At 49.4% G+C, this 27,824-nt stretch overlaps 2 protein-coding genes across 4 annotated transcripts; one reads left to right on the top strand and one right to left on the bottom strand.

Moving 5' to 3' along the window:
• The first annotated feature begins 373 nt into the window (after positions 1 to 373).
• Positions 374 to 16,825, top strand: fip1l1b (FIP1 like 1b (S. cerevisiae)). 3 transcript variants are annotated; one of them, XM_036516573.1, is made up of 17 exons: positions 374 to 570; positions 997 to 1,057; positions 1,186 to 1,243; positions 4,513 to 4,619; positions 4,703 to 4,764; positions 5,081 to 5,191; positions 5,281 to 5,411; positions 6,574 to 6,689; positions 7,575 to 7,631; positions 8,793 to 8,892; positions 10,685 to 10,841; positions 13,024 to 13,050; positions 13,456 to 13,510; positions 14,813 to 14,868; positions 15,078 to 15,270; positions 15,947 to 16,090; positions 16,549 to 16,825. In XM_036516573.1, exons 1-17 carry the CDS (start codon positions 492 to 494, stop codon positions 16,694 to 16,696), a joined length of 1,662 nt encoding a protein of 553 aa, XP_036372466.1. In that variant the 5' UTR covers positions 374 to 491; the 3' UTR covers positions 16,697 to 16,825. The 3 variants fall into 3 exon arrangements, with proteins under 3 accessions (XP_036372466.1, XP_036372468.1, XP_036372469.1); XM_036516575.1 differs by having other exon boundaries at positions 16,552 to 16,825; XM_036516576.1 differs by lacking the exon at positions 7,575 to 7,631.
• A 6,571-nt stretch (positions 16,826 to 23,396) lies between these two features.
• Positions 23,397 to 27,643, bottom strand: chic2 (cysteine-rich hydrophobic domain 2). Its single transcript, XM_036517120.1, has 6 exons — positions 27,394 to 27,643; positions 25,526 to 25,580; positions 25,258 to 25,413; positions 24,476 to 24,532; positions 24,238 to 24,297; positions 23,397 to 23,920 (listed from the first exon to the last, which is right to left on the bottom strand). Exons 1-6 carry the CDS (start codon positions 27,513 to 27,515, stop codon positions 23,870 to 23,872), a joined length of 501 nt encoding a protein of 166 aa, XP_036373013.1. The 5' UTR covers positions 27,516 to 27,643; the 3' UTR covers positions 23,397 to 23,869.
• Positions 27,644 to 27,824: the final 181 nt, after the last annotated feature.

A 27,824-nucleotide genomic window follows, 5' to 3' on the forward strand; every position in this document is an offset into this window, starting at 1 on the left:
ACATCGTGGCGTGTGGTGCACTGGTAACACAGCCTCGCTGAAGACCAGGCTGTAGGAATGGGTAATGTGTAAAAGTGGAAAGCTACATGACAGCGTCTTTGAGGCAGCGACTTCAAGTTGTAAAAGTCGTGTTGAATCAGCAGGAGTTGGTCGTAATATGTAACAGACTGCGCATCGTTGTGGTTCAAGCTCTAAACAGGTGAACTTGGGGTATTGAGCTGATCCAGTTAAATGTGAAGTTTCTCTCTCTCCTCCTGTCGCCCCCTGGCGGCCGCAGCGCACGCACCGCGGCATCTTCACTTACTGACATGACCAGCGACCAATAACATCATACTTCCGCTTGGGAGGCCCGTCGTTTTTGTTTCCGGGTCACGCTGCTGGATCGGCCTGCAGTTTCCCGCACGGAGTCTGACTGCGCCGCGATCTGGCCCCTGCATCGGAGAGCGGAGATCCGTGTTTCCCCGGTAGAGCGAAGCCAAACTTTGAGAAAAATGTCCGCGGAAGAGGCGGACAAACCGATTCCGACTGATGTGAGCGCTGGAGACGAGGAGGAGGAATGGCTGTACGGAGGTGAGGACCGGCCCAGAACCGGCCCCGGAGGCAGAACCTGCATCTCAACAACGTTAGCTAGCTTTCAGTAAATGCTCCGGGAACGTATTTGTAGCTAAACGTGTGGAATCTGCTTCATGGTTATCGCTGTAGCCTGTATTTCACCAAAGAAGGTTGTTGAAATGGAGAAACTGGAGTGGAGATCCGGCCGGAATCAGCGTCTGCACCTGTGGCTGTATAGCCAGCATTAGCTGCTTTGCTACATGCTAATGCAAATGAACCTGCTCAAATACCACTCCTGCCAGCAGGCAGACCCGAACTTTTAAATAAGCCATGTTTGGTGATTAGCTATCTAGGTAGACATGTGGTTTGTTATTGGTATTTAGAAAGTTGGTTGTGTATTTTGATGGGGTTGCTGGGATAATGAGCAGCATTGCTTTGTGACAGATGAAAATGAGAATAAGGATGAGGAAGAGGAGGAGGAAGCCAAGCTGTCTGCCGCAGTCAGGTGATCTTCATCTTCCCTTTCACCATTTGCGGTGCCTCTGTGTTTGACTGCTGTGTGTTTGTCTGTGGTGTGCAGTGCTGCCTTTCTGTGTGTGTTTTCTGGTTCTAATTGCTTCTTTGTCTCTGCAGCGCACCCCCACTGCCGCCCGTGAGGGAGGAAGCCACAGGAAATGGCGTCGCCAAGCAGGTAGAAGAGCTGCACAGGGCTGGGGGGTTAGAGTGCGGGGTGAACCCTGTCTGCTCTCACCTGCCTGTCTGTGTGCACACCTGTCTGCTCTCACCTGCCCGTCTGTGTGCACACCTGTCTGCTCTTGCCTGTCTGTCTGTGTGTTCAATATGTCCCACTCAAACAGTTTGACTCTGAGAGTATTTGTGTATGTATGTGTGAGGGATATTTCAGGTTTAAACTTCCGAATGTATATTAAAGCATTTCAATTGGTCATGAGATCTGTGTCTCTAAACAATTAACTTTCAACAGTTGTGGGTTATTTATTATAATAATGTAATAATAAAATTACATAAACATTTGTTGAACATGTAGTTCAGTATTCGCTCAGTGTAGATTCAAAAACATTCATGGAAAGTGATGTGTGTGTTAAAGAAAGCATACGCTTTCCATACTCCTTTCCATGTGGAGATTCTGCAATGGAGCAGCTCTCCAGAAAGATCTGAGCCAGAAGAAAGTGGGAAAACAGCAGAATTTCAGATGCTTGGATACACTGAGGTTTGTTTGATGTTTTAGCTGAGTCCTGTGGCCACACTGTGAACCCAGCTGAGTCATCAGTCAACAATAATTAGGAGTCAGTGGCAGAACAAATTCGCTTCGTAACACCAGGTGTTTGAAAAGTAGAGTGTCATGTCCACTAGCATCGCAGTTAAACACAACAGGCACTTTGATCATTCGTGGAGATTCAGATTGGAAAATCTGACCTGCTGTTTTCATCACGCGCTGTTGTACTACGCAGAGTAGCCTGTTAAACGCTGGAGAGCCCACGTGGCCCTCGAGCAGGCTCATTCTCATCAGCAGAGCCCGCATGGCCCTCGAGCAGGCTCATCATTCTCATCAGCAGAGCCCGCATGGCCCTCGAGCAGGCTCATCATTCTCATCAGCAGAGCCCGCATGGCCCTCGAGCAGGCTCATCATTCTCATCAGCAGAGCCCGCGTGGCCCTCGAGCAGGCTCATTCTCATCAGCAGAGCCCGCGTGGCCCTCGAGCAGGCTCATTCTCATCAGCAGAGCCCGCGTGGCCCTCGAGCAGGCTCATCATTCTCATCAGCAGAGCCCGCGTGGCCCTCGAGCAGGCTCATTCTCATCAGCAGAGCCCGCGTGGCCCTCGAGCAGGCTCATTCTCATCAGCAGAGCCCGCGTGGCCCTCGAGCAGGCTCATTCTCATCAGCAGAGCCCGCGTGGCCCTCAAGCAGGCTCATTCTCATCAGCAGAGCCCGCGTGGCCCTCGAGCAGGCTCATCATTCTCATCAGCAGAGCCCGCGTGGCCCTCGAGCAGATTGATCATTCTCATCAGCAGAGCCCGCGTGGCCCTCGAGCAGATTGATCATTCTCATCAGCAGAGCCCGCGTGGCCCTCGAGCAGATTGATCATTCTCATCAGCAGAGCCCGCGTGGCCCTCGAGCAGGCTCATCATTCTCATCAGCAGAGCCCGCGTGGCCCTCGAGCAGGCTCATCATTCTCATCAGCAGAGCCCACGTGGCCCTCGAGCAGGCTCATCATTCTCATCAGCAGAGCCCACGTGGCCCTCGAGCAGGCTCATCATTCTCATCAGCAGAGCCCACGTGGCCCTCGAGCAGGCTCATTCTCATCAGCAGAGCCCGCGTGGCCCTCGAGCAGGCTCATTCTCATCAGCAGAGCCCGCGTGGCCCTCGAGCAGATTGATCATTCTCATCAGCAGAGCCTGCGTGGCCCTCGAGCAGGCTCATTCTCATCAGCAGAGCCCGCATGGCCCTCGAGCAGGCTCATCATTCTCATCAGCAGAGCCCGCGTGGCCCTCGAGCAGGCCCGATCAGCAGGGTTGTTAAACACCATTATTGTATTTGATCGTGATTTGTGTTTGATTGTCATAAGCAGTGCACGCAGTGTTTGTTTTACACCAGAGGTCAGTGTTAATAGGTGTTCCCATGAGAGCAGGTCATTAAATGTTTTTTAATTTTGCTGGAAAGCACACCCACACTGCATGCCTGCCTGTGGGAATGTATGTTTGCGTCAGTGTGTTAGAGCACAGCCGTTTATGAGTACAGTATGTGCGTGTTAGTGTGCATGTAGGTTCAGGAGTACACAAGTATGTATGTGTATGTTTGGGTGTAAAAGTGCACATATGTGAGTGTATGTGTGTTTGAGTGTATGTGTGAGTATGTGTGTGTGTGCATGTTAGTATGTGTGTGTGTGTGTGTGTGTATGATTGCTGGGATAATGTATCAAGGTCTGAAGCTGGATCCTGCCAGTCTGAAAATGCAAGCAAATTTCTCTTTGGCTTTAAATTGTGGGGTTACCAGCCACTCTTTTGGGTGCTTCTGTGTTTAAAGAACATGGCTACATACTACTGTGTTACCGAAAGACCCCTTTAATAAGCATTGGTCACCCCTGTACAATCTGTTTGTGTCCAGTCACAAGCTATGCTTGATAGCACCATGCAGATTTTCTACCCGAGGAGCATTCTGCTTTTGCTCAACAACTAACCAACTTGTTTTAGTCTGAGAGGCAATTATCCTTTGCTGTTTCTGTGGTGTAGCGGTAAGGAGCAGCAGTGTGGTGTAGCGGTAAGGAGCAGCAGTGTGGTGTTGCGGTGAGGAGCAGCAGTGTGGTGTAGGGATAAGGAGCAGCATTGTGGTGTAGCGGTAAGGAGCAGCATTGTGGTGTAGGGATAAGGAGCAGCAGTGTGGTGTAGCCGTAAGTAGCAGGGCAGCAGTGTGGTATAGCGGCAAGGAACAGCAGTGTGGTGTGGTAAGGACTCGTAAGGGAAAGGTTGCTTGTTCAATTCCTCTCAGTGCTGCTGTACCCCTGAGCAAGGTACTTAACCCACAGTTTCCCCAATAAATATCCAGCTGTATAAATTGTATAAAATTATAACCTGTGTAAGTCACTCTGGATAAGAATGTCTGCTAAATGACAATAATGTAAGTTTAATCCCAACTTTATGTAATTAGATAATGTCAGTCTGGCTGGCTAACTAGCTAGCCAGTAGTGGTAGTAGCAAACGTCACCATGGTTTGACTGTCAGCTTTAGCAGTAAAGTTACATGATGTTGCTACAAATGTAGTTTGTGAAAAATCCCATTAGCTGGTGAAATTTTCCATCTCCTGGCCACCCTGGCTGCTGGACATAAAGCTGCTGTGTTCACTGTTGCTCTGGGTTGGTACCCAGCCATGTGTTAGTAATGTTGCAGCGTTGAGCCCCAGACGGAGGGCAGTGTGGCACAGGCTGAGTGAGTCTGTCTCTGTGCAGGACACAGCGGAGGAGAACGAGGGCAGCGACAGCGACAGCGATGATGATGATGAAGATGATGTGCAGGTTACTATCGGGGACATAAAGACAGGAGCCCCTCAGTATGCGTGAGTATGAGCTTCCCACTGCAGAAGGCGCTTCACAGCTTCACTCTGCAGTGTGCTGAGCTTCTGCCGTCATGCCTCTGCAGGGCCTACGGAGCAACGCCTGTCAATCTGAATATTAAGACAGCCGGCAGAGCATATGGATCAGGTCAGGCCTGAAACCGTCATCAGCACACCTGTACTGCTGACGCACCCGAGCCGCACCTGTGCAGCTGACACACCTGACACACCAGAGCCGCACTTGTGCAGCTGACACACCCGACACACCCGACACACCAGAACCGCACTTGTGCAGCTGACACACCCGACACACCTGAGCCGCACCTACTCCACCATCTTACCTGAGCTGCACCTCCAGACCTTTACACCTGAGCTTTGCCTACAAACTCTCGGCCTGTAAGGCACAGTCGTTCATCTGGGTAACATCTGTTCCTTTTATGTGGGTTTTTTGTGTTCTTCTGCAGTTGGCACCAAGCTGAAGGGAGTGGACCTGGACGCCCCCGGGAGCATTAACGGGGTTCCAGTGCTGGAGGTGGACCTGGACTCCTTCGAGGAGAAGCCATGGAGGAAGCCAGGTACGGAAAGACGGCTGTGTGCCGTCAGGCACAGCTGCGGTCAGATCTCTGTGTGTTTGCTGTGCGTTTGTGACCTCTGTGCTGTGCAGGTGCCGACCTCTCGGATTACTTTAATTACGGCTTTAACGAGGAGACGTGGAAGGCTTACTGTGAGAAGCAGAAGCGTCTGCGCATGGGTCTGGAGGTGCTCACCGTCGCCTCGGTAACCAGCAAAATCACGGTAAACAGGCTGAAGCCGTCCCAACAAGCCAGCTGCAGGTGTGAAGTTAGGGAGAGGGACTCGGGGTGTAAAGTTAGGGAGAGGGACTCGGGGTGTAAAGTTAGGGAGAGAGACTCGGGGTGTAAAGTTAGGGAGAGAGACTCGGGGTGTGAAGTTAGGGAGAGGGACTCGGGGTGTGAAGTTAGGGAGAGGGACTCGGGGTGTAAAGTTAGGGAGAGAGACTCGGGGTGTAAAGTTAGGGAGAGAGACTCGGGGTGTAAAGTTAGGGAGAGAGACTCGGGGTGTAAAGTTAGGGAGAGGGACTCGGGGTGTGAAGTTAGGGAGAGGGACTCGGGGTGTGAAGTTAGGGAGAGGGACTCGGGGTGTAAAGTTAGGGAGAGGGACTCGGGGTGTAAAGTTAGAGAGAGGGACTCGGGGTGTAAAGTTAGGGAGAGAGACTCGGGGTGTAAAGTTAGGGAGAGAGACTCGGGGTGTAAAGTTAGGGAGAGGGACTCGGGGTGTAAAGTTAGAGAGAGGGACTCGGGGTGTAAAGTTAGGGAGAGGGACTCGGGGTGTAAAGTTAGGGAGAGAGACTCGGGGTGTAAAGTTAGGGAGAGGGACTCGGGGTGTAAAGTTAGGGAGAGGGACTCGGGGTGTAAAGTTAGGGAGAGGGACTCGGGGTGTAAAGTTAGGGAGAGAGACTCGGGGTGTAAAGTTAGGGAGAGAGACTCGGGGTGTAAAGTTAGGGAGAGAGACTCGGGGTGTAAAGTTAGGGAGAGAGACTCGGGGTGTAAAGTTAGGGAGAGAGACTCGGGGTGTGAAGTTAGGGAGAGAGACTCGGGGTGTGAAGTTAGGGAGAGAGACTCGGGGTGTGAAGTTAGGGAGAGAGACTCGGGGTGTGAAGTTAGAGAGAGGGACTTGGGGTGTGAAGTTGGGAGAGAGACTCGGGGTGTGAAGTTAGGGAGAGGGACTCGGGGTGTGAAGTTAGGGAGAGGGACTCGGGGTGTGAAGTTAGGGAGAGAGACTCGGGGTGTGAAGTTAGGGAGAGGGACTCGGGGTGTGAAGTTAGAGAGAGGGACTCGGGGTGTGAAGTTAGGGAGAGGGACTCGGGGTGTGAAGTTAGAGAGAGAGACTCGGGGTATAAAGAGACTCAGTACATGTCTCTTGTCTCCTGGTGAAACAGGTGCAGCAGGGTCGCACTGGGAATAGTGAGAAGGACGTGAGTTTAGCCTCCCATCAGTCCAAACCTGACTTCACCTCTCCTGGCAGCCTCTACAAATCAGCTCTGCCTTCCTCCAGGTAAGCAGACCTTCAGGTGCAGAAGAGGGAGATGAGGGTTTCTAAACTAAGAAATGATCATGACCTGCACCCTCTGTCTGATTGTAGCTGCCTCACTCTCTGTATGGCTGTAACTGCTCCTCTCTGTGTGTCTAATTTTAGCTGCTTCTCTCTGTGTGTCTGACTGTAGCTGCCTCACTCTCTGTGTGTCTGACTGTAGCTGCCTCACTCTCTGTGTGTCTGGCTGTAGCTGCTTCGTTCTGTGTGTGTATGGCTGTAGCTGCTTCGTTCTGTGTGTGTATGGCTGTAGCTGCTTCGTTCTGTGTGTGTATGGCTGTAGCTGCCTCACTCTCTGTGTGTCTGACTGTAGCTGCTTCTCTCTGTGTGTCTGACTGTAGCTGCCTCACTCTGTGTGCGTCTGGCTGTAGCTGCTTCGTTCTGTGTGCGTATGGCTGTAGCTGCCTCACTCTCTGTGTGTCTGACTGTAGCTGCCTCACTCTCTGTGTGTCTGACTGTAGCTGCTTCGTTCTGTCTCTGTTTGCGGAGCTTTCCGGGCGCTGTAACTCCTCTCTGTGTGTCTGACTGTAGCTGCTTCGTTCTGTGTGCGTATGGCTGTAGCTGCTTCTCTCTGTGTGTCTGACTAGCTGCCTCACTCTCTGTGTGTCTGACTGTAGCTGCTTCATTCTGTCTCTGTTTGCGGAGCTTTCCGGGCTCTGTAACTCCTCTCTGTGTGTCTGACTGTAGCTGCTTCCTTCTGTCTCTGTTTGCGGAGCTTTCCGGGCGCTGTAACTCCTCTCTGTGTGTCTGACTGTAGCTGCTTCATTCTGTCTCTGTTTGCGGAGCTTTCCGGGCTCTGTAACTCCTCTCTGCCTCCTCTCCTCTGTTCTCTCACTCTGCCACGCGTAGGATTTCTCCACCTCAGTGGGCAGGAGGTGCAGCTGCGCAGGATGTGTCCTATTATACGTAAGTGTGGCTCCCTCTGCACGGCTGTGAGATCGAGGGCGGGGCCTTCTCACTCTGCATGGCTGAGATCGAGGGCGGGGCCTTGTCACTGGCTGCCTGTGAGATTGAGGGCGGGGCCTTCTCACTGGCTGCCTGTGAGATCGAGGGCGGGGCCTTGTCACTGGCTGCCTGTGAGATCGGGGGCGGGGCCTTCTCACTGGCTGCCTGTGAGATCGAGGGCGGGGCCTTCTCACTGGCTGCCTGTGAGATCGAGGGCGGGGCCTTGTCACTGGCTGCCTGTGAGATCGAGGGCGGGGCCTTCTCCTAGCTCAGTGTGACATTGGTTCAGTATCAGGTCTTTGCTGAGTCTGCACACTTACAGAAGACCTCCCTGTGTCATACATTGCTGGCTGCACGCCAGCCAGCCAGAGACAGGAGCCTGCTGTCGGTCTCATTGCCTCTGAAAGGGTTAAGGTTCAGATTGCCTCAGTCAGCCACAATTCATGTCGGCATGAATACCAGTTTTTTATAATTTGCATTTACCTTTAACCAGCATATTTAGGTTTGCATTGATATCAGCAGCTGGGAAGCAGCTGAGTGTTCATTGGTGATGCTGTGTTCCTGTGTCTAACGGTGGAGTCTCCAGTCAGAAACACTTTCTCAGTAGGTGTGTTACTGTTTGAGAGGGAGACAGAAAGCTGGTGTTGCATCAGAGAATGTGGTTTGCAGCTCTGTAACAAAGCTTGGCCGATGAAGCGCTGCGTACGCAGTGGAGGACCAGCTGCCTGATGCATCCGGAGAGAGAATCTGTGAAATCGTCTCTGTGTAAAATCTGCTACAGCTTCCGGATACGACTCCGGATACGATTTAGAGAAGCTTCCCTGCCAGAACGAAAATGAGTATCAGTGTTATTGATGAAGTGTCCTGTCTAAAGAAGAGAACGGAAGGGGTGTGTGTGTGTGTGTGTGTGTGTGTGTGAGTGAGAGAGAGAGAGAGAGAGAGAGTGTCTGTCTGTGTGTGCGTGTTGCAGGAAGGTGATGTGCGTGTGTGTGTGTGTGTGAGTGTGTGTGTGTGTTGCAGGAAGGTGATGTGTTGTGTGTGTGTGTGTGTGTGTGTGAGTGTGTGTGTTGCAGGAAGGTGATGTGTTGTGTGTGTGTGTGTGTGTGTGTGTGTGTGTTGCAGGAAGGTCACTGGCTCCATAGATGTTATTGGAGGACAGACGGCAACCATCAGCCGTGTGGAGGGACGAAGGCGACACAACATTGAGGGAAACAACATCCAGGTGGACGGACACGAACAGACACACACTCACACTCAAACACACAAACGCACACAGACACACACTCACACACACACACGCACGCACACACACACATACTCTCTCACTCACACGCTCACACACACTCGCTCGCACACACACACACACACACACATACTCTCACACTCGCACACATACTCACACACACTCGCACACACACACACGCTCGCACACACTCGCTCGCACACACACACACATACTCACACACACTCGCACACACGCACGCACACACACACATACTCTCACACACACACTCACACACTCGCTCGCGCACACACACACATACTCTCACACACACACACACACACACACATACTCTCACACACACACACACACTCACACACACACACACTCACTAGCACACACACATACTCTGACACACACTCACACACACACATGCACACACTCACACACACACCACCCTGCCTACACACACACACTCTCACACACTCGCTCGCACACACACACACACACACACACATACTCTCACACACACTCGCACACACATACTCTCACACACACACGCACGCGCACACACACACCGACTCACACACACATACTCTCTCACACACACACACACACACACACACTCTCACACAAACGCACACAGACTCACATGCACACACTCTCACACAAACGCACACAGACTCACTCGCACACTCACACACTCTCACGCACACATACACACACTCTCACACTCACACACACACACACACACTCACACACACACACACACTCACTAGCACACACACATACTCTGACACACACTCACACACACACATGCACACACTCACACACACACCACCCTGCCTACACACACACACTCTCACACACTCGCTCGCACACACACACACACACACACATACTCTCACACACACTCGCACACACATACTCTCACACAGACTCACATGCACACACTCTCACACAAACGCACACAGACTCACTCGCACACTCACACACTCTCACGCACACATACACACAGTATACAGAGTATACGGGGTAGTATATGGAATAATGGAAACACTGTTCACATTAATGCGTGTTTCACATTAATGTCAATGCTAGTTAACACTACATTTTAATATGTGAGTTTCTGAAGCGTAAATCTAACAAATCTTTAAAGAGCTCAAGTAGTTGGTGCGAAAATTGCAAGTGTGTCATTCACAGAAACGGGAAAATAATTTAATCCAGGTAAAGCCGCTGGCTGGACTGGGGAGACAGGACACTTAACAGGATCATTTCTTACATGGCGTGGGCAGCTCTGGGAGTCATTAGGTCTGGTTATTACTCTGCATGGTAGAATTATGGCCAAGGAATACAAAGCCATGTTAGGCAAACACAGATCCATCAAGACGTTCCCATATCTAGAGACAATAATAGCCCATACACACATTTAAACTGATTCAAGAGTGCTCTCGTGACCATTGGGATGAAGTCAAACACCTTGTATAGCCTCCTAGTCACCAGGTCTAATAATCACTGAAGCTTTATTGGAACTTCAGGGATGTGGAGTCGATCTCCTCCTCCTGCTCCTCTCAGCAGGCTGGGGACTTTCCTTCCTGAGGAGTTCAAAACTTGTATAACGGCACTCTTAAGAAGGAATGAAGCTTTTCTGAAGGCAAAAGATGGACCAAATTCTTTTGGAATGTCCATAGGGTGTTTCCATTATTTTGCCTACCTCCTGCAGACACACACACACACTGCTTAGCGACTGCAGTCTGCAGCCTGTTGAAAGGTGATTTCGTGTGTTTTTCAGGTGATATCGGAGCACTCTTCCTCAGACGCTGAGTCTACACCTTCCAAGATGCCCCCTTTCTTTCCACCAGGGCCCCTCCCCCCAAACATTCCCCCACCCCCGTTCCTGCCCCCACCCCCCAACGTCAGCTCTGCCCCTCCACTCATACCCCCTCCAAGTAAGTACTGCCTTTCCTGCCCTCGTCTGTAACCCCCCGCCTGCGTTTAGCCAGGGTCTGAGAGAGGGAGGTTAGCCAGTGACTACACACACAGGCGTGAGGGAAGCAGGTTAACAGGGTACACTCTGCCAGCATTAGGGTTAGGGTTAGTATTCCAACACATGACTCAAAGCATGCGCACTAAGCCATGGAATCGGCAGAAGCAGTGGCATTCCGGGGACCGTAATGCTAACGCTGCTGAAAAACATGAAATACAAATCTGACAGCTGGTTTTAAGGCTACACATGTTTGTAAAGTGTGGGACAGTGTTGGGGTAAGATTACATCAGCCTGCAAGAAGTGACAACGTGATCTTGAAGATGTCAGGATCTTGCTGTCAGAAATGCAGTACTACCTTCTCCACTGGGTATACCACGTATCCCATAATGCCAGTACAGACCCCCCCAAACTGGCAATAAGGAGCAGTTTAGCAGGTTTCTGGTCGGCGTATGTCAGGCAGACTGTTTACAGCAGAAAGAATCTCTGCTGGATGTTGTCAGATTGAAATGAAGGGAGGAAAGGAGGCTCTTATGTTTACCCTTCTCATATGTGTGGCATCTTTCTCGCTTGCTAGTATGCACCCCAAATACAACACAGTTTTTCCCCTGATTTCAGATTTAAGAGAAGAAACTGCAAAAACCACATTGCAAATGAATGTTAATCTAGGTTCTATAGATATATCTGTTTGGTCATCATTATTGAGAAGTGTTTTGATTTTAATAAGCAAACTTAGTAGTGAAAAATGTCTATGTTTGAAACCATTGTTTCAGTGCTGCAAATGTCATCACATAATGTCAGTTAACAGAGGGGTAAAGTGCCAGGGGCTGTTGCTGGGTTCAGAGGCACAGAAGGGCGTTCATACGATGAGTAGTTAGCGTGCACCAAAAAAACATTAAACATCAAGTCCTGTCCCCATTACTCTTCCAGTTTGGCAGTGTAACTGTTTAAATGTTAGTGTTTATTCTTGACCTCAGTGGACTAATGACACTATGGTGAAGGTCAGGCATTTTGTTGCAGAATCAGCTAGTGATGGATATGAGACCTTTTTGTTTTCCTCTTGACAATTGTGCTTGATAAACTACATTACCTGTGTAATTGAGTTCCCTGCTGTCCCTGTGAAAGCGGTGTACCTGTAGCCGAGTGTCCTGCTGTCCCTGTGAAAGTGGTGTACCTGTAGCTGAGATGGTAATTGAGATGGCTTTTCCTCAGTGTTTCCTGTTTGTGTGGTTAAAACTCATGTAGCAGGCCCTACTGTAGTTTTGCGCTGTCTCAAAAGATTTTAAAAGAAGACTTTATAATCCATACGCAGATAGGAGGGTAGATGGAGGCACAGCTTCAAGCTGCCACACTGAGCGCAGTTAGGTGACCCAGGGGAAAGGCCAGGGGACACACAGGGGCCCCCTCTGTGAGGAGGCCTGACTGAGACACTGCACTGTTCCCAGCTGATGGGCTTCTCTCTTACAGCAGTGTCAGTCACTGGGTGAGGTCTTTACATTTAAATTGTTCATTTTAGGGCCAGCTTATAATTTTCAGAAAAAATGCGCATCACCTTTGTCTAGTGTTGCAAAGCTTGCCACATCTCCGTGGGCGGGGCCAGTACTCGTACTCGTAACGGCAGCAGTGAGGTGGCCAGCATGGATTGGCCAGAGTGTTGGGGCATAGGGCTCCCTTCGTCTGCTCAGGTCATTTTGTTTTTGATGTTGTTTTTCCCCGTGTCTCAGCGAAGGGGTACGCTTGCCTCTTTTTCTCTCTGTCTCTCTTCCTCTTTCTCCCTTATTCGAAGAGCATCATTTCTCTCTCCATCCTCAATCTCGCCTTTGTTCTTTATTGGCGTTGGTAACAGTATTTAATCTGCCATCTTAGTGTGCTCCCCCCCCCCCCCATCCCCTCTCTCCCCCTCTCTCTCTCTCCCCCCCCCCCCTCTCTCTCTCTCTCTCCCTCCCCCTCTCTCTCTCTCTCTCTCTCTCTCTCTCTCAGGAACTGGCCTTGGTGAAGAGCACTTGAAATGCAGTGCTTCTAACAGTCATATTGCAAACTGTATTTGTTATTGGATCTGTCCCTATCAAATAAGTAGTAATAATAACCTCTGTCTGTGATGAGATGTTGTTTTTGACCAACATTCATGCAGATTTCTGTTCCGACAGGAATACCCATCACTGTTCCTCCACCTGGTGAGTTTATCCCGACCCCTCAACCCCTGACCCCTAACCCCTCACTGTATCCCTCTGACCCGTAACCCCTCACTGTAACCCTCTGACCCCTAACCCCTCACTGTAACCCTCTGACCCCTAACCCCTCACTGTAACCCTCTGACCCCTAACCCCTCACTGTAACCCTCTGACCCCTAACCCCTCACTGTAACCCTCTGACCCGTAACCCCTCACTGTAACCCTCTGACCCCTAACCCCTCACTGTAACCCTCTGACCCTCCGACACACAGAAGTGTGTAATATTTCTGTAGTTGACCAGGTGGTTTCCCCGCCTCCTCCAGTTGGCTGTTGCCATGGTAATGCCGCAGCAGGGAGGAAGGGCTACAGATGGATCAGTTTTGCAGAGGTGTGCTGTTTGTGTTTCAGGTTTCCCCCCTCCTCCCGGCGCCCCCCCTCCCTCTCTCATCCCCACATTGGACAGGTAAGTCTATCACTCTCTCCCTCACACACACACACACACACACACACACACACACACACACACACTCTATACTAATTCTTTCACTTACTCACTCACCCGCTCACGTGTTATATCATGTATCGTGACGTATCATGCCACCCTGTTCCTCTGTCCCTGTGCTTTACCCACCCACCCCTATCCCTGTGTGTGCGCGCGTGTGTGTGCGCGCGTGTGTGTGCGCGCGTGTGTGCGCGCGCGTGTGTGCATGCCCTGAGCGATTGAGTGTGGCCCCTGTCTGTGAGGAACAGACATGCAGCATGCAGCACACTGTCTCCTCATTCCAGCACTGCAGGTCATGCATGGGGATTTACATTTACATTTACAATTATTTATTTAGCAGACGCTTTTATCCAAAGTGACTTACAAAAGTGCATACAGTAAGTGATTCACACTTACTCAGTGCAGTGCAGGTCACAGTGCAGTGCAGACCATGCATGGGGATTCACAGTGCAGTGCAGGTCATGCATGGGGATTCACAGTGCAGTGCAGTGCAGGTCATGCATGGGGATTCACAGTGCAGTGCAGTGCAGGTCATGCATGGGGATTCACAGTGCAGTGCAGTGCAGACCATGCATGGGGATTCACAGTGCAGTGCAGTGCAGACCATGCATGGGGATTCACAGTGCAGTGCAGTGCAGGTCATGCATGGGGATTCACAGTGCAGTGCAGTGCCGGTCATGCATGGGGATTCACAGTGCAGTGCAGTGCCGGTCATGCATGGGGATTCACAGTGCAGTGCAGGTCATGCATGGGGATTCACAGTGCAGTGCAGACCATGCATGGGGATTCACAGTGCAGTGCAGGTCATGCATGGGGATTCACAGTGCAGTGCAGGTCATGCATGGGGATTCACAGTGCAGTGCAGGTCATGCATGGGGATTCACAGTGCAGTGCCGGTCATGCATGGGGATTCACAGTGCAGTGCAGGTCATGCATGGGGATTCACAGTGCAGTGCAGACCATGCATGGGGATTCACAGTGCAGTGCAGACCATGCATGGGGATTCACAATGCAGTGCAGGTCATGCATGGGGATTCACAGTGCAGTGCAGACCATGCATGGGGATTCACAGTGCAGTGCAGACCATGCATGGGGATTCACAGTGCAGTGCAGACCATGCATGGGGATTCACAGTGCAGTGCAGGTCATGCATGGGGATTCACAGTGCAGTGTGCAGGTCATGCATGGGGATTCACAGTGCAGTGCAGACCATGCATGGGGATTCACAATACAAAAGTCTTTGGAATCTGTGTTTGTTTTCAGTGGACATCCAGCAGGGTATGATGGCCGTGCTGTCCCGCCGTACCCCTTCCCCACAGGTAGGTGGCGCTGAGGAGGGTTGTGTGCACTGTTTGAGGCTATATTTAAAGTGCAGAAAAGTGGTTCATTGTTCTTTTTTTCATGGGATAAATTCAGTAGTGCAAGACGTGTTGTTTGTATCGTCATTAGCGCTGGAGGTGTGTTTGTATCGTCATTAGCGCTGGAGGTGTGTTTGTGCTGTTAGAACTGCAGGTGTTTTCTCTCCCAGGTGGGTACCCTCCTCCCATGACGGGCACAGTGTCGTCCTGGCCCAGTTTGATGGACAGTTCCAAGCAGTGGGACTATTACCCCCGGCGGGAGAAGGAGCGGGAGCGGGAGAAGGAGCGGGAGCGTCCGCGAGAACGCGCCCACGAGAGGGAGCGCGAGCGAGACCACAGCCCCGCTTCGCTGGCATACAACAGGTGAGACTCACTGCAGCGTCACACACAAAACTCAACAGGAGAGACTCACTGCAGCGTCACACACAAAACTCAACAGGTGAGACTCACTGCAGCGTCACACACAAAACTCAACAGGTGAGACTCACTGCAGCGTCACACACAAAACTCAACAGGTGAGACTCACTGCAGCGTCACACACAAAACTCAACAGGAGAGACTCACTGCAGCGTCACACACAAAACTCAACAGGAGAGACTCACTGCAGCGTCACACACAAAACTCAACAGGAGAGATGTACAGAAATCCTGCAGTGCATCAGCTGTGTGTCTTTCTGTCTGTCTGTGTGTCTGTCTGTGTGTGTGTGTGTGTCTGTGTGTCTGTGTGTGTGTGTGTGTGTGTGTGTGTGTGTGTGTGTGTGTGTGCGTCTGTGTGTGCGCGTCTGTGCGTGTGTGTGTGCGCGTGTCTGCGTCTGTGCGTCTGTGTGTGTGTGTGTGCATCTGTGTGTGTGTGCATCTGTGTGTGTGTGTATCTGTGTGTGTGTGTGTATCTGTGTGTGTGTGTGCATCTGTGTCTGTGTGCATCTGTGTCTGTGTGCGTCTGTGTGTGTGTGCGTCTGTGTCTGTGTGTGTGTGTGTGTGTGTGTGTGTGTATCTGTGTGTGTATCTGTGTGTGTGTGTGTGTGTGTGTGTGTGTGCAGTGATGAGGAGCGGTACCGCTACAGGGAGTACGCAGAGAGAGGATACGAGCGCCATCGCGACCGCGCCAGCCGGGAGAAGGAGGAGCGACACCGCGAGAGAAGACACCGTGACAAAGAGGAAGGCCGGCACAAGTCCTCCCGCAGGTACCACACGCCCATGCAACCTAACCCTAACCCTAACCCTAACCCCCACGCCCTCATACCCTAACCCTAACCCTAACCCTACGCCCTCATACCCTAACTCTAACCCTAACCCCCACGCCTTCATACCCTAACCCTAACCCCCACGCCTTCATACCCTAACCCTAACCCTAACCCTAACCCCCACTCCCCCACGCCCTCATACCCTAACCCTAACCCTAAACCCACGCCCTCATACCATAACCCTAACCCCCACGCCTTCATACCCTAACCCTAACCCTAACCCCCACGCCCTCATACCCTAACCCTAACCCTAACCCCCACGCCCTCATACCCTAACCCTAACCCCCACGCCCTCATACCCTAACCCCCACGCTCACACACACACACACACACACACACACACACACACCCCGACTCGGCGTGATGTGTTGTGTGACCTGGGGCTTGTTGTTGGGCAGCAGCAGCAGGAGGAGGCATGACAGTGAGGAGGGCGACGCCCACCGACGCCACAAACACAAGAAGAGCAAGAGGAGCAAGGAGGGCAAGGAGGCCAGCGACGAGCACGCAGCCAATCAGGAGAGCGCAGAGGGCGGGGCCATGGAATGAGCCAGTCCCCAAACTTTCTCTTCACTTTTTCACACTGCTCTCAATGTCAGATGTCCAGAATAATTTTTTCTGAAGCACCAACTGAAGATGTTAATTTGTTGAATTAAAAAAAAGCTTTTGATAAAGGTTTGTGGCTGATTTGAGGCTGATTTTCTGCCTTTGAGTCTGAAGTGTGTTATCCTGTTTCTGCAACAGGAAGACGGAGTTCTAGATTACTTGTAGATTATATAGTACTGAATACTATTTTACACAGTCTTCTAGATTATATGGTATACTATTTCATACAAGTAAACTGAATGTTTACTTTTAGTTTATACATTATATAGTTTTATGTTAAATGTCAGCTAAAAGCGTAAAGCACCTCCATGCTGTTGGTGGCCGTGGACCTTCAGTCTGATTATGGTCCTGATTCTGGCTTCTGCTGCTGCTGTGTGCTTTACCACTGCGAGATTTACAATGAGATTTTTCACAGGGTTTATTTCTTAAGCGTTACAACAATTAATTTTCTATACAAAAAAAACAGAATACAAGGATTGTTGGTTGCAGGTTTCAGGCAGGGAGGTGCTGTGGCACAGCCTCACCTCTGCAAACTCAGAAGCACAGAGTCACACAGGCATACCCTGCTGCCTGAAGTCACGTTCTTACTGCCAGTTACTAAAAGACCAAACTTCAGACGAGTGCAAGGGATGGACACAAGCAAGCTAGAAATTACCATCAAGCCACTGTGGACCAACGAACTCTAATTGTTCATATTTAAATTGTTAAACACTCCATTAGAGCTTCATGTAAGAGAGAGGAGTGAGATCCGTAATCGGAGCAAGACATGAGTAGCTTTATCTCTGACGTCAAACTCTGTGGTAAAGGTACCTGTTATAGGCATCAGCTTCATTTAGTTGTGGTGCAGAGGGTCTCTGTGCTGGAGGCTGGTGTCCATACTGTTTCAGACAGATAAGACTGATTGATTATAAGAATGTTATAAAACTGTTAGATTCCCTCCTGTCTGTCCCTGTAATACAGCTTTGCTAGAGTTTGGACAACAATGTATTTGTCATTTGACTAAATTTACTAAGAACCATTTGGTGACAATTGTTGTGCACATTACGGTAGGGACGACTTGGAAAACAATGAGACCAGATTACAACACATTTACATTACATTTATTTATTTAGCAGATGCTTTTATCCAAAGCGACGTACAAAAGTGCATACAGTAAGTATAGCGACAGTACGGGGACAGGGTGTGTACAGTTCCACAATGAGACAGTAGTCTCAGCTGAGAGCAAAGTCTGTTTGAGGAGGCAGTACTAGCTAATTTATATAGCTACAGGGTATAGGGTAACTAATAAGATCTGAATTCAAACAGCGCAATGAGTGCCAGAGTAAAGGCAGTAACAAGAAAACAAAACAAAAAGCACACAGCAATTTATAACAACACTGATCCGGGGGAGTGGGGGGCATTGTGAGATAGGTCAGTCCAGGTAGAGTCTGAAGAGATGTGTCTTCAGACCACATCTGAAGGATTGGAATGATGGAGTTGTCTGTAGCGGGACAGGGAGTTCGTTCCACCACTGCGGAGCGATGGAGCAGAAACGTCGTTGCTTTGCAGAGCGAGAACCTCCCCCTCTGTCAGTGTGAGGAGCAAGACGTTCAGTAGGGGCCGGGCAGGTGTGTAGGGCTGGATGAGGTCTTGGATGTAGGTAGGGGCTGTCCTGTTGACTGCAGAGAAGGTGAGGGTCAGCATTTTGAATCTGATCCTGGCAGCAACAGGAAGCCAGTAGAGGGATTTTAGCAGGCGAGTAACATAGGAGAATTTGGGGAGGTTGGAGATTAGTCAGGCAGCTGTGTTCTGGATGAGCTGCAGAGGCTGGGTGGTGCAGGCTGGGGGGCCTGCGAGGAGAGCGTTGCAGTGGTCCAGGCGAGGGAGCACTGTGGCCTGGATAAGGAGCTGCAGGGCATATGTTGTTAGGAACGGACGAATCCTTCTGATGTTGTGGAGGAGGAATCGGCAGGCCCATGATGTGCGAGCAATGTACTCCTTGAAGTCCAGGTTGCTGTCGAGGATGACGCCGAAGCTCTGATTGAGAGGATGGTATTGTGGTGCCATCGACGGTAATGGAGAGGTCTTGCAGGGGGGAAGGGCCGGCTGGGATGAAGAGCAGGTCTGTTTTTCTGAGGTTCAGCTTCAGATGGTGGGATGACATCCATTTGGAGATGTCAGCCAGGCATGCAGAGATTCTTTAGTTGACCTGGGAGGTAGAGGGAGGGAAAGAGAAAAAGAGTTGGATGTCATCAGCATAACAGTGATAGGAGAAACCGTGTGATTTGATGACTGAGCCAAGTGAGTTGATATAAATTGAGAAAAGCAGGGGTCCCAGTACTGAACCCTGTGGGACTCCTGTAGTGAGAGGGGTGGGTGCAGAGGTGGAACCTTTCCAGTAGATCTGGGAGGATCTACCAGTCAGGTAGGACTTGAACTAAGAGAGGGCGGTCCCAGAGATGCCCATCTCTGACAGCTTTGATATTAGTGTCTGGTGGTTGACTGTGTCAAAAGCAGCGGAGAGATCGAGGAGGATGAGGACAGATGACAGGTCGGAGGCTCTAGCAGCTTGGAGAGCCTCTGTCACTGCCAGGAGTGCGGTTTCTCTTGAGTGGCCAGCTCTGAAACCTGACTGGTGGGGGTCCAGGAGGTTGTTCCTGAGAAGAAAAAGGGACAGTTGGTTAAGTACTGCACGTTCCAGGGTTTCAAATAGAAATGAGAGGAGAGATATCAGTCGGTAGTTCCTAACAGCTGGGGAATGGAAACCATCCACTGACCCATCAGATGTCTAAATTCCCTAGTGCTCACATATTGGTGCTCGTTCATTTTTTACTCCTGAGTTGGTTGAACTAAATTGGTCAACTAAAGTGCCCACTTTCTTGCTTGACCTTATACCTGTGTTAGGCTAACCTGTGCTGAATATAGTGTTATTGCTTTATAGCACTGAAAGGGCACTTGTAAATAATGGACTGATCCCCTCTTGTTGTCTCTTTGATACCATTGACCACCTTACTGAAGAGACTTGAAAACCATGTTGGGTCTTTGTGGACTGGCACCCTCATGGTTTCAATCATAAATATGTTGCTCCACATGGTTCAGCTTTGGGATCTATACTATATATGCTACCTCTTGGTCATATTATTTGTAAGTAGAGTATGAACTGTAATGCTACACTGATGATAGACAGCTATAAAGTACTTCAGCTCTCAGCTAGAAGCTGCATTACAGACATAACAGCTTGGATGTCTGTGAAGTTTCTTCTGTTTAACACTGATGGAACAGATGCTGATGCTGGGTACCCAGTCTGACCTTCAATTCAGACAGTTATTACAGGCCCTGATGTCATAACCTCATCATTTTAAAAACATATAAATAAAATCCTATAATCCTGCAAGAGTGCTGCGCTCTGCTGCCTTGGGTCGCCTCTGTGTCCCGAAATACAAGGGCAGCATCTCTCGAACCCGCCTCTTCCCAGTACTGGACTGGTGGAATGAGCTTCCTGCTGAGATTCGGACAACAGACTCCCTGGATGCCTTCAAGAAAAAAATTAAAACTCATCTGTTCAAGCTGTATCTGTAGCCTATCTATGTCTATCTATCCTATCGATAGCTATTTTCATTGAAAAAAAAAAAACTACACTAGCCTAGCACTTAACTTTGTATCTTACTGACCTCTTGTAAGACTTCTCAATAAATACTCTTAGCATAGTGATGCACTTATTTGTGTTGCTCTGGGTAAGAGTGTCTGCTAAATGAGGTAATGTAATGTAATGTAATATCCAAACTCTTTCTTTCATACAGATCATCACCAGAATCGGGTCTACGCTTTTGACTTACTGAGGTTGGATTGTTGCAATGCCATTTTCACAGAACTGCTCCATTCACAACATGCTGGCTCTTTGGTAACATCAGTAAGTTCAGTAGGTAAGAGATCTTTCTACAGAACTCCACTCCTGTAGAATAATCTACCCAAACACATCAGTGAGTCAGACTCAGTCCTCATATTTCAGTCTAGGCTGAAAGCTCATCTATTTATCAGTGCTACAATTAACCTTAGCCCACATGCGGAATCTCCGCATGCCTGGCTGACCAAATGGATGTCATCCCACCATCTGAAGCTGAACCTCAGAAAAACAGACCTGCTCTTCATCCCAGCCGGCCCTTCCCCCCTGCAAGACCTCTCCATCACCGTCGATGGCACCACAATACCATCCTCTCAGTCAGCAAAGAGCTTGGGCGTCATCCTCGACAGCAACCTGGACTTCAAGGAGCAAATCAGATAGTACTGTGTCTTCAAACAGACCTTGCTCTCAGCTGAGAACTACTGTCTCATTGTGGAACTGTACACATCTTGTCCCCGTACTGTCGCTATACTTACTGTATGCACTTTGTACGTCGCTTTGGGTAAAAGCATCTGCTAAATAAATAAATGTAAATGTAAATGTAAATGTAAATGCAGACGTGGAGAGGAATGTAGCCACCGAGCTGTACTTTGCCACAAACCTTCCTTGCTGTTAGTCTTGCTGTCACTTTTGAGCCACCATTAAGGCCAGCGGACTCTGATGGCAGGCCCTGACTGGCCCATGGATTTTTTATTTTTATTCCTCCATGAAAATATATGTACGGCACTTTGTGACAACTTTCATTGTAAAATGTGCTGTATGAAATACATTTTCTTGTACAAATACATATGAGTGCAACATCATACAGGTATGACCCATACAAGTGCAGGGCCACACAGGCACCACTCCAGGTGAGCAGTGTTACACAGGTACAGGTGAGCAGTGTTACACAGGTACAGACCCACACTGCACAGTGTCGTTCAGGTGAGCAGTGTTACACAGGTACAGACCCACACTGCACAGTGTCGTTCAGGTGAGCAGTGTTACACAGGTACAGGTGAGCAGTGTTACACAGGTAGAGACCCGCACTGCAGTGGGAAAGCTGCTAAAGCAGGAGCTGGCTAGACGGAAGATGGATAGTAACATTTTCATGAAAATAAATGATAAATGCATTTAGCATAGTTGCATTTTCTGTGATAAATGTAGTCAGCATAGCTATCAAAAGCTATAGCCCTCACACACTCATATTGCTGGAGAGGGGAAAGGGTATAATGAGCCAGTCTGGTTCCAGCTCTACAGTGAGAAAGGGGTACTTCTAAACTCAAGATAGTATGTTGCAGTTACATAAATGAAGCCATTTTTGAAACGGTGTTTCTAAATTGTTTGGTCAAGAGAGATGTGTTATTTGACTATGATTTGAATAAGTTTTTCTACATATTTTATTGACAGTTCTGTACATACAATGTCAAACAATATGAAAGAATAAAACTATTTATTCCCATGGGTCACTTCCCATGGTAAGCAGATTACATAAGATATACAGATACATATTTGCAACCATATACACCTACATACATATGAGCACAGAATCCATGCTTATTTTATTACCAGCATCATTGCGCCTGTTGAAAAACCGACTTCATGTCAGTATTCAGCATGTTAACACTGCCACAACGAAAAATAGTAACCCTGTCTGTACACCTCCCACAGCTGTATGTGTTCTTGGCCATTAGATGATGAGTGAGGAGTGATATCATGGGGTTGTGTAAATGGATGCTGGAAAAGCACATTAAAATCACCGCATGGGACAGAGCAAAAAGCAGGAAGGACAACCTGCATGCTGATACAAACCCTTTTTTCTTCCAAAATGCCATGACGCATGTGCTTAGCAAACACCCTCATCTAGACATTCACAGAGCTTCACTTCACATATCTGAGTGGAACTGCATATCTACTGAAGCCACTCTGGTCCGGTACCTCCTTCAGCTGGAGAGTAACATATTATTTGAACTTGCAGCTACTGATATTGTTCCACTAATGCCGTCTTGAGCACCCAGCTTAAATGAATTCAGCAATTTAGGAGACAAATTATTTTAATAAAATTAGTAACTCAACAATCCACATACAGCAAACTACTGACAATATCTAATCAATCCACCACAATGCAGTCTGATGCTTTCATTTTCCTTCCACAGAATAAAAAGCTTTGCCCTTTAGCTGTGTGTGCTTTAGCTTCTGTACAGAACCCAGAACTTAAAAATACATAACCGACATAAAGAAACTGAAGTAACATACACAACATTTATCTGAAGTGATGCATTGGGAAAATCAGATGGAACGGGAGGAAAAGCAGTGATGAGAATTCTGTTTGTTTCCATCCAGAAGGCCAATGTGTGACTGTGTCCTGCTCATCACATATCTGCCCTACCGCACAGCACAGAGAGACCACTCCCCACAGAGAGACCGGTCTCTCCCTCCCCACAGAGAGACTGATGTCCCACTCCCCACAGAGAGACCGGTCTTTCCCTCACCACAGAGAGACCGGTCTCACACTCCCCACAGAGAGACCGGTCTCTCCCTCCCCACAGAGAGACTGATGTCCCACTCCCCACAGAGAGACCGGTCTGCCCAGCCCTACAGAGAGACCGGTCTCTCCCTCCACACAGAGGGACTGATCTCCCCAGCCCGACAGAGAGACTGGTCTCTCCCTTCCCACAGAGGAACTGGTCTCCCCATCCCCACAGAGAGACCGGTCTCCCCAGCCCCACAGTGCAGACAGACAGGTGTCTCTTATGACACTCACACGCACACGCACAAACACGCACACACACTCTGAGAAAACAAATATTTGCATTATTAAACACCCTACATTTATCCACTGCCCCAAAAAGAATAACGAATAAAGGACAGAATAATGGGCAGGCCAAGGACCAATCCAGCAGCTGGGTTTCTTCTAGAAAAATCAAACCCGTTTCTAACTGCAGTAAGGTAGATATTCAGATCCAGCTGACGAGTTTTTTCTTCTGCTACGGAAGAAGTGAAGAGAGTGAGGCCGAGCTGCAGAGGCGGAGTCTGTGCGGCAGCTCCCCCCAGCGTGCCCACTGCCCCCCCCCCACGGCAGGAGGCGCACCGAGCCTTTCTGCAGTGGGGGAAGCAAAACGTCTCTGATGGAATAACACCTCTGTAAGGTGGGAAGGAGAGGGGTGAGATGTGAAGGTTCTGAAAGACCTCCAGGGCAGTCCCGAATAAGGCACCATTTAGAGAGAACACACTACAGAAGGTCCTGAGGCATGGGCCTAGTCCGGGCGAAAGATCGGGCTCTTGGGTAGAAACTCTATTAGGATGACCTGGAGAAACAGATGGCAAGTGAGTCAGAGAGGGAGGGAAAGAACAGATATAAAATCTGCCAATGAAGAAAAGTCTGATGGAAGTGAAATTGGAAGGGATGTTTCACTTCTACCATAATTTCTGTTACCTAATTGTTAACTAAAAGTTTACTTTCACTGATGACTTCAGAAGGGTGCGGAAGAGATAAGAGGACGTCACAGGACTCTGTGCTTTGCTCATTACAAGATTACAAAAAATAAAACATTATTTACAACACATGGATATTTTCCTCATGTCACTGGCTGTTAGGGCGGAAGCGCTGACTCAGCACACTTACATACTCCAGCATGTTATTGGTTTCACACTTCCTGGTGCTCAGCCGCCAGTGCAGACACAGCTGCAGGGAGGAGAGAGAAGAGGAGAGAGTCACACACACACACACAGACACATACACACACACACACACACACACACACACATAGACACACTCACACTCACACATACATACACACATACATACACACCTCAATACACACACACACACACTCACACTCACACTATCCTGCAATACACACCTTGTGGTACAGCCTGTTATTTTCCCATTCTAATAACTTCTCAATTGATCGGCGTGTCTAGAAAGGAAGGAAAACAGTATTTTAGAAGAGCTTAGAGAGTATGCAGGATGGAGAGATGCACTCTCTGGCTGAGGCAGTGTGCTGTGGAGGCTGATGCTGAGGCAGTGTGCTGTGGATGCTGATGCTGAGGCAGTGTGCTGTGGATGCTGAGGCAGTGTGCTGTGGAGGCTGAGGCAGTGTGCTGTGGAGGCTGATGCTGAGGCAGTGTGCTGTGGATGCTGAGGCTGAGGCAGTGTGCTGTGGAGGCTGAACAGTGTGCTGTGGATGCTGAGGCAGTGTGCTGTGGATGCTGAGGCAGTGTGCTGTGGATGCTGAGGCAGTGTGCTGTGGAGGCTGAGGCTGAGGCAGTGTGCTGTGGAGGCTGATGCTGAGGCAGTGTGCTGTGGAGGCTAAGGCAGTGTGCTGTGGAGGCTGATGCTGAGGCAGTGTGCTGTGGATGCTGAGGCTGAGGCAGTGTGCTGTGGAGGCTGAGGCTGAGGCAGTGTGCTGTGGAGGCTGAGGCAGTGTGCTGTGGAGGCTGAGGCTGAGGCAGTGTGCTGTGGAGGCTGAGACAGTGTGCTGTGGAGGCTAAGGCAGTGTGCTGTGGAGGCTGAGGCTGAGGCAGTGTGCTGTGGAGGCTGAGGCTGAGGCAGTGTGCTGTGGAGGCTGAGGCAGTGTGCTGTGGATGCTGAGGCAGTGTGCTGTGGAGGCTGAGGCAGTGTGCTGTGGAGGCAGGGACTCACTCTCTTGCTGAGGCAGACCACAGGCCACAGGCTGAAGCCCAGTGTGCAGCAGCAGCAGAGGCAGCCACACAGCAGCCAGCGCACGTTCACTGGCAGCGTCTTCCTCAGACAGCCGTTCACTCTGCTGATACTAGCTTTGAACTCCTCTGGCGCCACCTAGGGCCAAGGAGGACACACAACATTAAGCTCATGTTATTGCTGTGAAAGTTTCCGGTCTTCTCAGCCTAAGATGTAAAACTTCAATGTGAAATAAAAATGCATCACTGACCTTTCCTGTTAGTGAGGAGGGAAATTCAGACTCAAACTTATTGCTGAGCCCAAACCTGTGGAGACAAGACAATTCACTTCATGCCTAGCCAGGTATTATGTTAATTCTCCATTTAGAAATCGTAATTAGAACCACTTATATTTTGTTAGAGTAATGGATTCTTTGGTGTACTGCGTCAGGAGTGAACACTAAATAAAAAAAACTTACATCTCACACTGAATTAACTCTAATTATTTAAAAATTATGCAGAGGCAAAAGGCAAACATCACTATAATACATGTCAAAGGGAGTAAGCTTCCACCCACATAATAAACAGCAATGCTTTTCCAACCAATCAGCCGATTCCAAATCAGACACTGCATTTCAGGGACTTATTCTGGTTTTTGTATTATTATATTGCTGACTGGCTTCCCATCTCTGACAACTGGGATTCTGTTCAGATTCAGCCCTTTGGGTGTTCAATGTCTAACTTACCCAATGTTCACTTTTAGTCATCACATTATTAAAAATATGCTCTAGAACTAAACAATTTCCATTTACTTATGCCCAACTATATTCTCTCATTTTAAAATGTCAGTAGAACATCTTAAGTAGTCCAACTCATTAACTCTGTTTAAAAAGGTAAAAATCTCAATAAAATCCACTTTACCTCTCCTTTTGCTAAGACTAAAGGAATGAAGTTTATTGAATCTTCAGTCTCCCTGAGTAACTTGTATGTCTGACACCCGTCCCACTGTCCTCTGACCTTTTCCAAGAGCTTTTATATCCTTACAAGGATGCGGCCTGATCTGGACACAATATTTTAAAAATGTGCAACTAAAACACTTTCAGCAGGCACAAATCACATAAACCCCCGCACCAGTATGAGGTGTGATGGTATAAATGACCCTACAAACTTAACAGCTCATACACAGAGCACTGGGGCAAAGCTAACAGCTCATACACAGAGCACTGGGGCAAAGCTAACAGCTCAAACACAGAGCACTGGGGCAAAGCTAACAGCTCATACACAGACCACTGGGGCAAAGCTAACAGCTCATACACAGACCACTGGGGCAAAACTAACAGCGCATACACACAGCACTAGGGCAAAGCTGACAGCTTCCCACTGCATCATGTAACAATCTGTGCTGTAACTGGCTGATCACCTCACACAAAGGACCACATGGGTGAAATCAGCAAGCCCCTTCTCACACCCACACCACATACTGAATCTGTGTAACAGTCTAGCCTAATTATGCCTCCCTATCTGTGTGACTGTATGTTCACTGTGTAACAGACCCCAGTGCATTAGATGAAGTATTAAGGAAATGACTTTGTCCTACAGTGAAGTGGAAAACACAGCCTATCAGTCTTCTCATTGCTAATGTCACACATAATATTGAGCATTGTTTCAGTCTTTCACGCTGACGGCCAAAGTCGACTGAACAGAGTTTAAATGGAAAAGACTCATGTCTGGGTGGCCAGACTGGAAATTACTCCCCTCTCCCCCAACTTCCTGTACAAAACGAAAGCCAGCAGCGAGAATGCAGCACAACAACGAAACGTTACACACAAAAACACCTTGGGCAAGAGACCGAGGAGTAACGAGGGGGGACTGCCTGCACTATCCCCCCTATCTCTGCGATCGCAGATGCGTTTTACTTAATGCCACCGACCCCTCGCCTTCCCAGCGCAGTGAACTTCAGTGCGGGGAAACACGGCCTGCAGCTGCGCCTCGCCAGCAGATACACGCTGCGGCGGCGGAAATTAAACCGCTTCGCTTTCTGCCATCTGCGCACCTTTCGATCCCTCCAAACTGCACTGTAATCTCGACCTGCGGCAGTGATCGCTTGTTTAAATGCCGATATCCGCGGCCGGCTGCTTACACAGTGACGTGGCCGGATCCGCGCACCACCACCGGGTCGGGAGAGTACTTCAGCAGCTGCTCCTCCGCGGCCCGGTCCTCGTCCTCTTCCTCCTCGTAGATTTCATCGAAGTCCTCCATCATCGGCCGCTCGGTGATGCGCCCCCGGGGAAAAGCGCAGAGAAAGACAGGCTGCCGCTACAGGAGAGGATCGCAGCCCAGAATCCCTCTTCCTCACGCCGCAACAACAACATCCGCAGCGCAATCGCGACAGAGACGCGCTCCCGTGGCACATCGCGAGATAAACCTGCCCGCGTCACGCCTCGCGAGATAATCCTGCGAGTGTTACAACATGTAGTAGGATATAAAATGATTGTTTCGTCGCGAATAAGTTTTTTTTTCTTTTATTTTCCCGTCTAATACGCAGCATATTCTGCTGAAGTGAACTGTGGA

The sequence above is a fragment of the Megalops cyprinoides genome, chromosome 22 (assembly GCF_013368585.1).
Source record: "Megalops cyprinoides isolate fMegCyp1 chromosome 22, fMegCyp1.pri, whole genome shotgun sequence".
In the NCBI taxonomy this organism is placed as follows: Eukaryota; Metazoa; Chordata; class Actinopteri; order Elopiformes; family Megalopidae; genus Megalops; species Megalops cyprinoides.